Here is a 17,688-nt window from a genome sequence, read left to right as displayed (position 1 = left end):
TTTGCTTGACAAAATATTCTTCAAAATAAAATGGTTGTTTATCTTGATATTATTATTCTTATTAAAATTCTAAGGGTAGGTACTAAGATCAAATTTCTAGGCGGTACCAGCAACTCAAAATAAAACTAAGTTGCTCCACTAACTTGAAGGCTTCCCTTAACAATGCTTAAACTAAACCAACCCCTAATCTATTTCTGTATATCATTGAGCCACATGTAAACCAATGAGTGGAAGACTTTTTTCTGATCCAAATCGGTGTGACAAACTCAACCAACAGAAACCCGTAAGTCCAGAACTAGATTTTAAAGGGAATAAAAAAGGATAAAAAAACAGTGCAAGCAAAAGCAGAGGAAACATCTTCTGGGCTAAATAGCTTTAATGCAAAAACACCACGCACAGATTATATCCCAAGATTAGAGAGAGAACACAAAAAAATGGCCTGGCTAATGCATTATGAGAAGTTAGTCTTTGAATTATCAAATAAAAACAAAATAGGATACATACTATATACTACCTCCAGTTCTTAATATAAGATCTTGTTTAACTTTTATTTTGGTTCTATATATAAGACCCCAATCCACTTTGTCTCTCATATTTATATATTTTTTTCCAAAGTAACCCTTCTAACAATAATAGTTCTAGTTAATAAACTTGATTATTAAGGATATTTTAGGAAAAACAACATCTATTTAGAACAAATAACTAACTCAACTTACTTTCTTAATCTCCTCAAATTAGTCAATTGGCTCTTATAATTAGCACCAGAGGTAGTACTACGTAATTCTACTGGAGTAATTTAGCCTATGAACAAGTTCAACCGCTAATATATATATATATATATATATATAAAAGGGAAATACTTGGGTTAAATTATTTACATCCATTATGTCAAATTTTTTCAATCACTATATTTTTCATATGGGTTTATAATTAAAAACTATTAAATGATAATATTTAAAAAAAATAGAACTTATGTGTATGTGTGATTGGAGAACTTGATCCTATGCATAGCTGGTTTAAACTATGAAGACGCCACAATCATTTGAAGCTCTAGCGAGCTTCAATAGCTCAACGGGGAACTTGTTTTTCTTGTCTTGAGTCACAGATAATCCCAGCAGAATGGCCGTCTTCCTCAAGACTTCTGCATTTTTGAGTATAAGCTTTATCCCCACCAAGCCCACCTCATCTCCATACATTACATGAACAAAAACAGAGTTCGGTTTGTTCAGGAAACATGCAGGCACAGGGTCCAATATTCCATCCTCATTTGGATTGGGGGGCACCATAATTCCCTTCTCAAATCATATAATTCTAATGTTAGCTGTTGTTGCTGAAACTAATTAAGCAGCCACAATAAACAAATGTATGATCACTTTCGTTTGGTTGTGAAGTTACCTCACAAAAGACCAGAGCCTCAAGGCAGGGGGTGCTTTCTAGTATTTTCAACAAGCGTACATTTGAAAAATCTGATGATTTATAATCCAGCTCAAGACTTCTCAAGCCCAAGAACATCGGTACATTCACTGCTTCGGGTATGCCAAGGAGAACCTGGAAACGAGAAATTGATTTACAATTCAAAGGGGAGGGAAAAAAATAAAATCAAAGATTAATATCATCATTAGTCTTTGAAATTTGACCTCATTTTAATTTTGATCCCTGAAATTTGAAGTCAATAATTTCAAGGACCAAAAACACTATTTGAGGGATAAAAAATCTTTAGATGGATCAAAGTGAGGTCAAATTTTAAGAATCAGAGCTATCGGTTTTGAATTTTAGAAACTAAAATCAAAACTAGATCAAATTTTAGGGATTAGAGATGATATTAACTCATAAAATAAAATCTACTTAGTTTAAACACGAGAAGTGAACTTACAGAGATAGTAGAACGCGCAAGCATCAATTTTGGAACATGAGAAATGCTTTTCAGAAGTCCTAAAAGGTGATTAGCAAGAAGCATCCGATTCAGGTTTTGATGCGATGAATCAGTGCTTATAGTTACCACTTCCGACAATGCAGGATTCATAATGCAGTAATCAAAGCACAACAGACCCAAATGATTGAAACGTTTGAGACCACTTCCTTCAATTACAAACTTCAGCTAATTTTGCACATTTTGTTGTCCAACACGAGCTTCATTTATGCTCAAATTTTGAAGCTTGCAAGACGATAAACTCACAGTCTTTACTTTCAGCCAATTACAGTCAAATGGCTGTAAATCCTCAAGCACAGGACACCCAGAAAATAGATTCTGGGCTGAATGCTGATGGGGGAAGGTGATACTCCATAATTTCATTTGCTTCAGGCTTGGTAAGGAAATCAGAAAAGGAAGTATAAGTTTCTGGCCTTTCATTCCGACACGGAAATGATTCAGTGCTGCAGAATTAAGCAGGTTAAGAGGCAAAGATAAAGCTTATGTAATGTGTTCAAGATGGAGTTCAAAGTCTTCAACATTACATTGCGCAACTGCAGAAATTGGTGTCTGAATAGAACGTAAAGTGTCCATTTTGCCAGTGAGTGAAAACTCGGTTATCTTAGATGATCCTCTTTGTGAAAGTGCTCTTTCGATGAATTCCATGAAATCCACTGTTTTTGCATCTCCTTGAACAAAGTTTAGGAATGGTTGTCCATATGAATTCCCATCTTTTGGAGAAGATGCTTGTTCGTACATCTTCTTTCGTTGGAAGAAATGAAAGAATGTTTGAAAGGCCATTGTCGGGTAACTCATTCAGGCTTTTACCCCCACCGTTAACGTCTTTCTTATTGTTCTGTGTCCTCCTCCTGCGTTTTCTTTAAGGCTTTGTTTGGTTGGGGTTTTTTTGAGGGGAGGGGATGGGAGGAAGTGTTTGGTTGGGAGGAGGGGAAAGGAGGGGAGTTAAAAAAATTTGTCCTTTTGTGCTCCCCTCCCAAATTAGGGGTTTTTTGAGGGGAGAGAAATATTATGAGAATCTTGACAAATATGCCCATGTCATTTTTTTAATATTCCAGTGGTGCCCTCTTGACATTTTTTTGGTTTCACATGATTACCTTCGCATTCCCTTTCGCAGTCGCTCAATTATACACACACACAAATATAATATGCATATATGTTAATATATTAATTAATTATATATATTAATATATATTATAATTATAAAATGACACTGTTAATATCATATATATTTTTTATTTCCTAATATGTGGAGGGTATTATTATATAGTTAAGGTCTTGTCTTTTTTTCTCTCATTCACTTTTCTCATATATATTATACTTTTATTTCATATTTTTTTATCACATATAAGTGAAGTAATTGGTTTTTTTTGAAATTGATAAATTAGGAAATAATAATTTTGATACAAATATTATAATAAAAGAATAAATCAGTTTAAATATAAAGATAAGGGCATATTTGTCAATTTATAATCCCCTCCATTCCCCTCCTCTTGTGAACCAAACAAGAAATCTCCCCTCCCTTCCAACCAAACAAAACCCATGTCCTCCTCTTCTTTTCCCTCCCCTCCATTGAACCAAACAAAGCCTAAGGCTGAACAAACAACTCACAACCCGCACTACCCCTCGCGACCTGTAAAAATTTTGCCCGCCTGCTCAAAAAGTATGCAAAACGGGTAGGTGACTAGAATAAACGGGTGGACTACAGGCACACGCACTGGTTGCCGTACTTGCCCATTTAATTTTTTTATTTTTTATATCTTGTGTTTTATTATAATATATTTGGTTTGTATCACGCTCACAAAACTTGCTTTTGGTTTAGCGGTGGAGGAAGGTTTATTAATTAACTGTAAGGGTGGGGTATATGGTTCAATTCTCATGCTCTTCAAAATTAACCAATTTTTCTCAGATTTTAGATAAAACATTAAAATCTTAATTTTTTTAAAATCCTTAAAAACTGAAAGTAACCCTATTTTTTTACCTCCGCAATTTCATTCCTTCTTCTCCCTCCCTCTGTCAATTTTTGTTTTTTTCACCTCTTCAACTTCGTTCCTTCTTCTCCCTCCTTCTGCTGATTTTTTTTCCCTTCACCTCATCAATTTCACTCATTCTTCTACCTCCCTCCATTGATCATCTCCTCCTCCATCTTCTCTGTTCACTTTCTCCTCCTCTTCCACTATCGAGGATGTGACCGTGTGACTTCTTCTTCCTCTTATTCTCCTTCTTCTTCTTTTTCACCATGCTGATGTAGTGCTGCTATTTTTTTGTTGTTGTCAAATTGCTGTTGAATCTGATTGCTTTTTCTTCTTCTAAAACATGTATCTATAATTTCTTTTTCCAAGATGTTGTTGAACCTGATTGCTGATTGCTTATCTTGAGGAATGAGGAGGGATGAGCAAATAAAGGGTTTGTATTTTTCTAAAAAAAAATTTTAATATATAAATGGGTTGCCCGTAACCCGGTAAAACCCGTTGTACCGGGTTTACAACGGGTTTTACCGGGTTGATTAGGAGTACGGGCTAACCCGTATTCATGTAGCACTAAACGGGCGGGCTACGAGTTAGGCCACGGGCTGCCCAGCCCTAGTTTTTTTGTCGGGGCCATGATCTAACTGGCAAGACAACTCCAACATACAAAAGTCAGAAAAAATTCCAAATTTTAATAGAAGATTTTTATTTATTATCAAATTGAAATTTATAAATAGATTAATAATTAATAAATTTAGAAAATATTCTAAAAATAAATAAAAATATATTATTAATTAATATTCAATATAAAAATAAAATATATAAATATTATAATTATAAATATATAACTAATAGAAAAAAAATTTCTTAAGCAAGCCCAATGAGTAATACAAGCAAAGGCATGCAAATATGGATTACAGTGCCCCATTTAGATTAGACGTGAGGAATTGATTTTGTGTTATAGTGCGCCATGTAATCAATCTAAACCACCTTTTAACGTTTATAATACTCCTATAGTTGTTAACGTAAAACCTATTTAACTGATTTGATTAGATTGAAAAAGTTATGTAAGTTGGTTAATTATAAAAAATATGATATGTTTTTCTTAAAACACTATAATCATCTTTTTTAATATCCTTCCTCACTCACTTACTTGATTATGATTGAGTGAGTATCCATAAGGTAATTTAGAAAAATTAATAAATATGATAAATAGATCTTATATTTAGGATCAAAATTAATTTAAGAATTAAGTCCTATATTAAAGACTGAAAAAATATGTTTGTTAAGCATCGAGCCCTCTCGATCTACCTCACTCTATCAGGAGGATTTAATTAGATCCCAACTAATCCAGATTGAATTGGACATGTTCATAGAGGGTCACAAAGTTTAGCAATGAAGTATTCACAGATTCTTATTCCCATCTCGCTTTAATCGGAAGATTTATTTAGGTACAAACTAATCCAGATCAAGTTGCGCATTTGGACTTGAGTAAATCCTTCTGTTAAAGTGAGGTAGGTTCAGCAAGCTAGATTCTTTACGCACAAAAAATATTAAAAAAATGTTCAAAGACGGTTCAGATGTTTTTCCTTTTTGTTTTTTTTAATTTTTAATGATATGGCGCACCATGAACTTTTTGATTGATTTGGATGGATGAGATTCAACATCATTGACGGATGCTGAGAATTTGACTGTTGAGAGCTGCAACATCTTTTTTCCCCCCCCTTTAATACTTAGAGCATCCATTGAGAATTCGGCTTTTGATATGATTTTGATATAAATATATGAGAAGAGTTTTATTTCATAAAATGTAAAATTACTTTATTTTAAATTCTTTTAAAAAAAGGGTGGTGAAATTGTTTCTTTGCTAAAAATTTATTTATACTAGATCATTGGTCAGAGATGAGGCAGCATCATTCTAGAGAAATTTGGATACAAGCATGGTCATGCCCAAAGATAAAAAATAAAGGGATAAAATCAAAACCAGATTTTTAAATGAAATTTTAGAAGACCAAAGCATAGATATAAGAGACACATAATAAAGTTTTTGAGAAGTAGACAAGAAAGAAGATGAAAATTTGAAGGTTGTAAGGAAGAAAACCAGCAAAGGTACCACAAGTTGTCCATGGAGAGAAGAAATTTACCACCAATTGTTGGAGATGGGAGCAAAACGCAGGCCTTAGGCTCCAGCTGCAGAGAGCCCTTCTTCCTCATTTCAAGTTTCACTATTTGACTTTCTAATGGAATGTTATCTATCCACTTGATTTTTTTTATAGACTACCATTAAGTTTTTAGACAAAAATCATATAATTAATTTGTTCTAAGATTTAAACTAATTCTTAATTCTTAAAATATTCATTTTTGAAAGAATGAAAGAGTTTATTTCACATATTATTTTAATTTAATAATATTATTCTGCGTTATTAATGCTACTTCCTGTCTTTAGTATAAGAATTTGCTTAACTTTTATTTTGGTCTTAAATATAAGAGTTTGTTTAACTTTTATTTTGGTATTAAATATAAAACCAGAATCTACTTTGTTTCTCATATTTATGTATTTTTTTTAAGATAGTCCTTCAAATTAATTCATTTGATTTATAAGGATATTTTTTTAAAAAAATAATAGATATTTATTATAAATAATTAACTTTAACTTATTCTTTTAATCTGTTCATGATTTCATTCTCCGGCTTTTCTCTCAACTTTAGATGTACCATTAACACGTGGTCAACATTGCAATGAGGAAATATAATGAATTAATGATAGGGATGAATGTCTTTTGCTTCTTACAAAAGAAACGTCCATGGCCTCTGTATGTGTATATATAATATGAAAATTCTAGTAAATTACCGGTAATACTACCTCCGGTCCTCCGGTCCTAATTATAAGAGCTAATTGACTAATTTGAGAAAATTAAAGAAGTAAGTTGAATTAGTTATTTGTCCTAAATAGGTGTTGTCTTTCTTAAAATATCATTGCTAATCAAGTGTATTGACTAGAGCTATCATTGTTAGAAGGGCTACTTTGGCAAAAAAATATATAAATATAAGAGACAAAGTGGACTGAGGTTTTATATTTAAAACCAAAATAAAAATCAAATGAAGCCTTATATTAAGGGTCAGAGGTAGTATATGGTTAACATACAGTGAGAAAATCTGATGAATTAATTGTAGGGATAAGTCTATTTTACTTCTCACAAGAAGAGACATCCAATGACTCTGTATCTGTTTATATATATAATATAAGAATTCTAATATTCTAATAAATTATATTATTTATGAGGCATTAGTGTAATTTATTTGTTGAACTCCAAACAACAAATTAGTTGGTGTTAAAAACACTGATGTAAAAAGTTAATTTTATGCCATTCACAAAATGAGTAAAGGGGAGCACATCAGATGGTCTTTGGAGCTCGAAAATGACTGTGTTAGGGTAGTTGAAATGACGTGTTATATAAACGTTGTAAACACAACACCCAAAAATGCATCTAGATCATCAATTTTGAGCCATATTTAACAATTGTTTCATCTCCCATTTTATTATTTATAAATTATGTTTTGTCTTTATTGAAATCCATATTTGAATTTGGTTAACTGAGTTTATAAGATTGGTTTATGCTATTTTTATTGTGATGAGCTACTCCTCCGGTCCTTATTATAAGACCCAATTTGACTTTTTATTTGGTCCTAATTATAAGACCCAATCCATTTTTTCTATTATATTTATGCATTTTTTTCCAAGATAATCCTTCTAATAATGATAGTTTTAGCCAATATACTTAATTAGCAAGGATATTTTAGGAATGACAACACTTATTTATTATAAATAACCAACTTAACTTACTTCCTTAATCTCCTCAAATAAGTCAATTGGATCTTATAATTAGGACCGGAGGAGTATTATTTGGCATAAGTAGTCAACCCTTCATAATCACACAAGAAATAATTCTATAGTGCTGTAGTCCCATTAAAGTAATATACTTCTTTGTTCTTAAATGTAAGACAATCTTAAATGTAAGATTGGAGGAGTATTATAAGTAAAAAGACAGTCTAGTCAATCCGTTGTAAACGTTACTGCATGTTAAATTCCTTCATGCTATTTGTACTTGGTTTAAAAAAATTTTTTGAATAGAAACCAAATCATGGTTTTAAAAGTAATTTTATAGTATACAAAGGAGGTGCTTGGCATTAGACAAAAATACTTTTAAAAAGCACTTAAGTTTATAGTATATGAAGTAAATATGTGGAGGAGTTTGTCTTAATTTGCGAAAAAATACCTAAAAAGTAATTTTTTTCTAATACTTAACACTCTTTAAATTAAAAAAAGTACTTCTTGTAAAAAATATATCACTTATGATAGATTTTTTTTATAAGATAATGTGTTATTTTAAAGATCACTTTACAATAATAAAATAATATATTTTCTTTATTTTCTTTGAAATTTGGACACTAACAGATGATGTTTGGATTAGGTTAGAGCAATGCAATGCAATATCCATTAAAATTTGGACATTAACAGATGGTGTTTGGATTAGGTAAGATTGTGGGTTAAAATGTTGGCAAAAGATTGCGGGTTAAAATTTTGTACACAAAATCCTAAATGAAAAGCTATTAGTAGATTCAACAATACTTGAATTTGGATAATTACTATTAAAGATATTAGATAATAATTGTAACAAAAAATAAAATTTTTTTTGGCCAAAACCAAAAAATAAAACTGGAATCATGAGTTTATATAGTTATCCTCTGATTCTTAATATAAGACCCATTTAACTAATTTGATTAAATTAAGAAAGTTAGATAAGTTAGTTAATTATAAGAAATGTGACACGTTTTTTCTAAAACACCGTAATCATCTTTCTTAATACTTTCTTTTTGTCTTTTACTTAATTATAGTTAAGAGAATATCCATAAAGGTAATTTATAAAAAATTGATAGATATGAGAAATGAATGTTATATTTAAAACTAAAACCAACTCAATAATTAGGTTTTATGTTAAGGAGCTGAGGAGTAATTTAAAATGACTAAATTGGATATGCTATATTATACAAAATTTAAAGAATTAAATATATTAATTGTTGCTTACAAATACTCGATCATGATGAATACGTATTTATCAGCCGTCCGATCGATTTCTTCATCAGGACTACATCGTTCCAAGTGGAACTTCGAAAGTTCGCAACTTTCTGCCCTTTCTCACTCGCTCGGCGCTCGCCCTTTCTGGTGATGGTGGGAGGGGAAAACCTCCGTGTTTCACTCCTCACTTTCTCTGGTTGGGGCAAATCCAAAGCCCTAATCCTACCGGACGTATCCTTATCCTCATCTTTGTGTATGCCCTGATTTCATGGACTCTCAAAATTTCTTATTTTCCCGAGAAAACCCTAGACCCCTCTCGTTCTCCACTGCTTCAATTGTCTCTTCAAAACCCAATATCCCCAACGAGATCGCTCAGAAGCCTTCCGCTCCGATTCTAGTGGGCCGGTTCAAGGCTTTGCTAAAGGAACGCGAGGATGAATTCAGGGCGTCCTCTGGTGATGACGCGCCGGTGCCGCCCCCTAGCACTGAAGAAATTGTGCAATTTTACCAATTGCTGTTGTCGGACCTCACTTGCAACTTGAAGCCTATCATTACGGATCTAACCATTATTGCCGAGCTTCAGGTTGAGCATGCCAGAGGCATCGCCGATGCAATTTGCACTCGGATTCTTGAGGTCTGTCTCGGTAGCTGCGGAAAGATTTTCCCCCCAGCTTTTGTAAATACATCGAGATCAAAGCTATTCTGTTCTCTGTTTTTAGCCTGTGCAACTACGAATAGCAAAATTTTTAGTTCGCTCCTTCTAATTTATTCATCCCTTTCCTTTTCCTTTCTTCTTCTTCTTCTTCTTTCTTTCTTTTTTTTTTTTCCGGTGCTTCTTTCCTAACTTATAAAGGAAGATGGGGACTTTAGTTTAGCGGTAATTAGAAAAGCATGACTCCCGTTTAAATGGATTGCGCCATTATTCTATTGGTTCTTGGTTTTCTCGTTTCCAATTTCATCCTAACTGGGTTACACGGACGCAGGCGAAGCCTGATTTTTTTTTTTTTGGTATGAGCTCCTTGTAAAAAATGATCATAATATTAATAAAGGTCAAGAGAGAAGAAGCCTTGCTTCTATTCAAATCGTTCAGTATTATAATTTGTACTACAAGTCGATGTCTCTGATTAGCACATGTGATTATCTTACTATACTTGAAGCTGATATTCTAGTATGGAACACATTGAATTCCTAATTCAACTTAAGGACAATTTAAGAGCGCTCAAAGTGAAAAGTATATATGATGAGAAAATTTTTGTCAGTTGTGAAGTTGTGCTGAAGATGAAGCCTTTGGCCCGTCTGCACAGTCTGAAATAGAAATCTGTACATAATTCGCATCAATTATCCACGCAGCTGTTCTATTTGCTAACTCTATCTTTTTCCTGAATTTTTAAATGTCTCTGCGTGCCCTCATATTACATCATCTCAAAAGTTAAAAGTGTTTAAGAAACTAGGATCTGTAGATTTTGAGGTTTGGAATTAACGAAGTAGCGATTGAAGGAAAGATTAAACTAATTCTGGAATATGATTGAGTAATATTTATGGGGGTGTGCTTGAGGGTTTGAAAAGTAAAACTATCAAGAACTAAAACATGCTTGATGCCTTAATATATTGTAAATTTTCAATCCTCTTTGAACATAGCAGTCCTAATTGTTTTCTTCAAATTATTACTTGTGTAATTGATGTATACATTAGTTTTTCTTTCTCAACTATGCTATTCCTGTTATTTTATTTAATCAATACTAGATATGGGAGAATTATCTAAAAAAGACTTGATTATGAAAGCAATCAAAGATGTGGTGGTTTGCCAATGCTGCTGGGCGTTCTAATTGATCTTTGGTTGACAAGGATAATACTAAGACTCTCAACCCTGTGTCATTAGACAGTGTATATCATAGATTTCTAGACTGATCTTTATTTAGAAGTTGTTTCAGAAAATTATTATCAACACATGGCCTTGTAATAATGGGCTATCCAAAAGTGCTGAATATGTATTATATTACATCCTCTGAGAAACACATTTGGAGTAATAGAAAATATGACAAATCATGCCCTGTTGGATTTTATGCCTGGCTTTGCACTGTTTTCATAGGACTTCGATTGTTTGAAGCCATCCCTTTGCAGGTGCCTGCAGATCAAAAGCTGCCATCCCTCTATCTTTTGGACAGTATTGTGAAGAATGTTGGTCAGGAATATATTAGATACTTCTCTTCACGTCTGCCTGAAGTAGGTCAATTAATATTTTGTTATCGTGTTAATTTATATATGGCATTTTATTAAAACTAGTGGTTTTATTGTCTCCCCAGATTTTCTGTGAGGCATACAGGCAGGTTCATCCTAAGCTGCATAATGATATGCGCCGTCTCTTTGGCACCTGGTCAAATGTTTTCCCACCTTCTGTCCTACGCAAGATTGAAGCTAAACTCCAGTTTTCTCAAGCAGTTAATAGTCGTTCATCTATCTCTGATCCCCTTAGGGCGTCTGAATCTCGTCAAGCAACTCATGGCATACATATCAATCCGAAGTACTTGCAGCAGTTGGAACATTCTTCTATAGATAGTGTAAGCTTTTTTCCCCCCCAAATGAAACCACTGAAGCCTTTACATAATGTGCATGGACAAGATTGCAACTTGATCATTGGGGAATGCCATGAGCATCTGGTACATAATGTATTACATTGCTCATAGCACCTGTGATTCTGAGGTAGAATGAGTTGGAGGCGATGTTAAATCTAAACGTATTGTTAACAAGGAAAAGAATCTGTTACTTGTTTGTGTCATTGGTTTCTCTTTAGACATATGAAAACTGACATTTTGTACATTTTTACTTCTGGTGTGTTCTATTAATTTCCCCTTTCCCTTCTTCATTTAGTTAATGTGGGGGGGGGGGTACTGGCAGATTTATGCTTTGATGGGACAAAGCGATTGCTGCTGAATATTGAGCATGCGGTAGAAATGTCATCAAACCTATCTGGGCAAAGAAAAACCTGGATATGGGTGTGATGTGTGGCATTTTGAAAGGATGTTCTTGTTCTTGCAGGTTGGAGATGAAAAATTGGAATCAACAGTAAATTTGGGTCTTGCAAATTTTGGCCGTGGAGCTAAGATGCATCAACCTTTATCTAGCAGGCTTGGGAGATCTTTGCCTTCAGGAATCAGACTTGATAGGCCTCTTTCAGCAACCAAAGATGAGTGTGCAGTTGACAATTCTTCTAGCCGGATAGTAGAGAGAGATCCTCTTTCTCATCCTGCATTTGATTATGGAGTTGGTAAAGCAGGAAGTAGAGGTGAAGAGTTGAGTGGGTGTGAACCAAAACATCATACTGATGATGGTCGGAACCAGTTTCAAGTTTCTATGTCGGGTAGTCTTAGTAATGGGCATCAGCGTCAAAATCTTAAAGCTTTAATAGATGCATATGGGAGCGATAAAAATGATGAAACCTTCAATAATAAGCCTTTGTTTGTTGAACGTCAGGACATAAATGGTTTAAACAAAGTTGTGTCAGCATCATGGCAAAACACTGAAGAGGAGGAATTTGATTGGGAAGATATGAGTCCAACATTAGCAGACCATAGTAGGAATAATGATTTCTTACCATCAAGTATTGGTTTCTCCAGGGAAAAGCCTGTTATTAGTGCGGCTACTTCAGAGCGAAATACTAGGCGAAGTTGGTCTAGTCGGTCGCAGCTACCACCAATGGACGATTCCTCTGTCATAGCTGGAGATAAATTTGTTTATTCAAGTGTATGCTTCTTCAACTTTTCTGTGTGATTCTTCCAGCTTTTCAGTTTAAGATGATACCCTTTTTAACTTTATTATGATGTTTGTCACTAATCAGACACTGTTTATGCCACTAGATCTAATGTTAAATTTGTGACGTTGAAGATGTTGATTGTTTTATTTGGGGAAGTTCAACCAAATACTCTAGATTCATTCATATGTTTTTGATGACATGCCTTTTGTTTTTCCTTTTAACTCCTCTTTTTTATTTTCTTCATTTGATTTCCCTTTAGGATTTAGCATTATGTTAGGGAATATTGGTAAATTGCTTATTCACAGCTTTTGGTTATTAACAATACAAGTTCTTGTGAGCTTCTAATGAGGAAACGTTTGGGAGAGTCGTGTCCCAGAAATCTAGCTAATGATGGTTAGAGAGCTTAGGGTCCCTATCGACCCCACATCATAGTCCCATGTATCTTATACTTTCTCAATGCTTTCAAATTTCATACCTTGCTGTAGATTCTTAATAGTTTTATATTTGGTTGAGCTCTTTATTATCACCATGAAACTCACTTTCTTTTAGTATAAATTAGAAGGGATATAAATTAGAAGGGAATGGGACTTTCTTATATTTTGTTGATGGATTGAAAGATTAATTATTCCATCTGCAGTATGGCCGTGGATCACCAGTTAAGGCATCTGGATACCAAAATCAGACAAACCGAGGCTTAAGCTCCCGTCCACCTCTTGATGCTTGGAATATTAGAGGTCGAGCAAGCAACATTCAGATATCTCCTGTCAGTAACATTCAAAATAGTGATATAAACCCATATGGGACGCGGTCTGCTTTGTCTAGAATGGGTTCCGCCCTTGAATCTAATGTGGAGATTCGTCCAACAGCTTTACCAGCATCTCTTGGAATGAGGCCCCCAGTTAATGTTCATGCTGTTCGTCCTCCAACCTTAAACCATACATTTCCCTTGGATAAACATGTTAAGAGTCAGTTTGAGCCAATACATGCTAGCAGCAGCATTGTAAATAATGGTCAAAATAATTCTTCGTTTTTGGACAGTGTTGAGAACAAGGTTACAGGTTTATCAAAGCTGCATCAGCTGCCAACCCAGCTAGCTGGGCAGATTCCATTTAACCAGAAAAACCATGGACAAGCACCACAAATTTTTCACTCTCCAGATGTGCAAGAGAAGTTACTTAGATCACAAGCTCCAGCAGCTTTGCAGTTTAGTCATGGAAGCTCTTTGCTAGGACATACTGATGCTCTAAGTACAGCCATGCTAAACTCACTTCCTGCCGTACAATTCCCTATTCCAGTCCAAAACATTGCAAATAACTCTTCTCAATTACGGGGGGGAAACTTGATGCCTTTACCTCCAGTCTCCCATCCAGCTATGTCACTAACAATACCTCATTCAAATGCTGGTCCTATTGGGTCAAGCCAACAACCAGGTGGTGCATTTTCTGGTTTGATTAATTCACTTATGGCCCAAGGTTTGATATCATTGACTAATCAGCCTGCCAAACAGGTATCTGTCTTATTTGCATATACTTTGCGTTTCTTCTTTCATTTTTAGATTTTGTTGCTCGTCTGAAAGGACCTATCTAAACTAAAGATATCCAACTTTTAGGATTCTGTTGGAACTGAGTTTAATCCAGATGTTCTAAAGATTCGTCATGAGTCTGCAATCAATGCCTTATATGGCGATCTTCCTAGACAATGCACTACTTGTGGCCTTCGGTTCAAGTGCCAAGAGGAGCACAGTAGTCATATGGATTGGCATGTTACTAAGAACCGGATGTCTAAAAACCATAAGCAGAAGCCCTCTCGCAAGTGGTTTGTGAGTGAGAGTATGTGGCTTAGTGGTGCAGAGGCATTGGGAACAGAATCAGTCCCTGGTTTTTTGCCAAGTGAGATTTTAGAGGAAAAAAGGGATGACGAAGAGTTGGCTGTGCCAGCTGATGAGGATCAGAATACATGTGCATTATGTGGTGAGCCTTTCGATGAGTTTTACAGTGATGAAACTGAGGAATGGATGTACAGAGGAGCTGTGTATAACAATGCACCGAAGGGAACAGTAGCAGGCATGGATAGGTCGCAGTTAGGCCCCATTGTTCATGCGAAGTGCAGATCTGAGTCAAGTGTGGTCCCATCCGAAGATAATGGACTGGATGAAAGGGTATATATTCTCATTCTGTTCCTTTGCTATTCATCTGCCTATCAATTTTAACTTCTTTAGATTATCAACAATTACTTCTGAGTTTGCTTTGATTTGGGAATTCCTTGATTAATGCATTGATCTTCAGGACTCTCTGGGCTGCTGGGCATTGTTTTGCCAATTCTGCCTCTGTTTTGATTTTAACTTCTAACTTCTGCAAAATATATGGGTTTCAGGCCAGCATAAAATTGTCAATAATATGTTTCTGGGATATGCTAGGGCGTCCCTCCGTAAATGTCCAAAGTAGGCAATTTTAAGAGTATACTCCCATATTACTCTAATGCAACAGCTAGGAACTGGCACTGATGGTAACGATGCATTGGACTACTCCCCAGTGCATGATGATTTGAATGTTTATGTAGTCTACATCCATCTAGGGACCTGTGCTGCTGCTTGTTAGTACTGGAATTGCACATATTAGTTTTGGGACATGATATTTTGATTGTTCATAGTTGAGTCTAACTAATTTTGAATTAACACGTATAGCCCTAAAATATAATCCTCCTCAAAGAGGTGTCTGACTCTTCTTGCTCTCTTTTGTGTTCATTCTTAACTGAAGTTATGTCGGAATATGATGATGCCTATGTTTACTTTTCATATAACATCAGATTGGATTGTGTTTAAGCGGGATGCACTTATAATTCATAGGCATGAATGTCAAAGACCAGTAAATTTTTATGGTAGTTTAGTTTTTGACATGGTACACCTGGCGTTCCGCCTTTTCTTTTTGATGCGGTGATAAATCATGTTCTTCAGGCTTTATTGGGCTAAAAGTAACTTTTTTTGAGCGTAGGGCACCAACGAGGAGGATATTCGGCGAAAACGAATGCGGAGTTAACCAATATGAATCAATTTTGTCACATATTTCCTGTAACTTAACAGAGTCGTTACCAGTTAGTGCATGCTCTGGCTTGTTCTTTTTCCAATAGAGTTTGATCTTTGGATGCCATGGTGAAATTATGTACATGTATAGTTGAACTTGTTACATGCAAGTTTTCTTAGAGCCAAAGGTTACTTGTTTTTGACCTGCAATTCTTTCATCCTGACGGCACAACAATACACAGCAATGATGCACCATATTCGCTGTTATTTAGCTGGGGCCTCATAAAGCATAATATCCATTTGTACACTTAATGTCATTTTCATCACTAGAATAATTAATTTAGTTGCTTTGGTAATTTAACTATTGTTTTCCCGAGTCACATGTTCCGCTACTCTTGGCCCTCGAGTTCTTCGACAGAAGAGCAAGTTATCCTACTCCTTGCTTAAAAAGATGGCTGACAAGGCTGTGCATGAAAGATTTAATAACGAATTAGGGTGTACTGGGCATTCCTTTTCATCTTATCTCAATTTACCTTCTGCCCTGGCAGAGGATATGTAGAACAGGTAAATAGATCCTCAACATCGTAAGAGCATCTTTGTGCTCTCAGATAAAATTTCGGTTGGGACAATGGCATCATTCTGCAATTAGCTCCGCATAGTGTTGAGTTTGATCTTCAACTAAACTGAATCCATTAAGCTCACTCTTGGCTATACATTCACACGATTTCCCTGACAAATATATTTCATAGTTGGTATGTATTTTACATTTTATAAGTTCTAGTCCTTTTAATTGTTTTTTTCTTTATTTTGGTTTTGGTCTTTCAAGTTTCAAATAATAAGTTTTGGTCTTTAAATGACAAAATAATTTAGATTTTTATTGAATTATAGGGACTAACATTTAAATAAAAAGAAACTTGAGGGGTCAAAATATGTAGTTTGAAATTTGAAGCGTCAAAACTAAAATAAGAATAAATTTGAGGAATAAAAAATTATATTAACTCATTTTTATTTTTACTTACTATTATTGGCACATTGAACTACTACTGTATAAGGAATAAAACTGTAATTTTATTATGTAAAAATTAAAAAAAAAAAGATTTTTTGAAACAATTTTTAATTTAAAAAAATTTAGAATGTTGAGAAATTGCAATGTATGTGAATGTTTTATTCAGAGAATTAATTATTTCAAAGAATGCATATATGTTGGGAAAATTGCTCGTAATTCCCGTGAAAAATTAAATTTAGAGGCTCCCAAAAAAAAAATCTATTTACAAATCAAACTTGCATATTTATAAGTTATCTGATAATTAAAAGTCAGGTGCGTAATAAGCTAAATTTGTAAAACCTGCTACTGTTTTCCGTTAGTACCCTTTTTGGGTCAGAAACTGTTAGTGCTTAAAATTGACGTTCACATCGATTTGAATCGAATTTGATTTTCTTTTTTCTTTTGATACTAAAATACTCTTAAAAATACTAAGAAACAAATTAGTGAGGGTGAATTTTAAAATTCCAAATCAAACCCTTTATACTATTTTAGAATTTTAAAATATTATGAAATGACAATGTTATCTTTACTCTTAATGACTATTTTCATATAACTATTCATTACTCTAGTTTAACTATTGATTATTTTTGTTTTTAAAGTTTCGATGACTACTTTTGTATAGCTATTAACTACATAATAGTAATAAATAACTAAACAAAAAGTAGTCACTAAATCTCCAACAACACTTAATATATTTTTTGAATTTTTGAAACAAAAGTGATCAATAAGAAAACTAAAGTAGTCAATAGTTCAATAAGAGTAGACACTAAACTTTTAGAAATGAAAGTACTCAATCATAATACTAGAATAGTTAGTAGCTAAATATGAGTGGTTATCAAAATTCTAAAAACAAATATAGTCAATAGCTTAAAAAAAAAGTAATCAATACATAAGATAGAGTAG

The 17,688-nt window shown here is 34.0% G+C and overlaps 1 protein-coding gene across 2 annotated transcripts; it reads left to right on the top strand.

The window, feature by feature from the left end:
• The first annotated feature begins 9,055 nt into the window (after positions 1-9,055).
• LOC114725470 (polyadenylation and cleavage factor homolog 4) lies at positions 9,056-16,113 on the top strand. 2 transcript variants are annotated; one of them, XM_028911984.1, is made up of 7 exons: positions 9,056-9,604; positions 11,092-11,193; positions 11,274-11,528; positions 12,007-12,711; positions 13,359-14,228; positions 14,331-14,879; positions 15,095-15,683. In XM_028911984.1, exons 1-7 carry the CDS (start codon positions 9,239-9,241, stop codon positions 15,173-15,175), a joined length of 2,928 nt encoding a protein of 975 aa, XP_028767817.1. In that variant the 5' UTR covers positions 9,056-9,238; the 3' UTR covers positions 15,176-15,683. The 2 variants fall into 2 exon arrangements, with proteins under 2 accessions (XP_028767817.1, XP_028767818.1); XM_028911985.1 differs by lacking the exon at positions 15,095-15,683 and adding an exon at positions 15,712-16,113 and having other exon boundaries at positions 9,059-9,604.
• The last annotated feature ends 1,575 nt before the right edge of the window (positions 16,114-17,688 follow it).

The sequence above is a fragment of the Neltuma alba genome, unplaced genomic scaffold (assembly GCF_004799145.2).
Source record: "Neltuma alba isolate B1F8T4 unplaced genomic scaffold, ASM479914v2 tig00012254_pilon, whole genome shotgun sequence".
NCBI classification, from domain to species: Eukaryota; Viridiplantae; Streptophyta; class Magnoliopsida; order Fabales; family Fabaceae; genus Neltuma; species Neltuma alba.
Note: the sequence above shows the minus strand (reverse complement) of the source record. Positions and strands in the feature narration are given on the sequence as shown.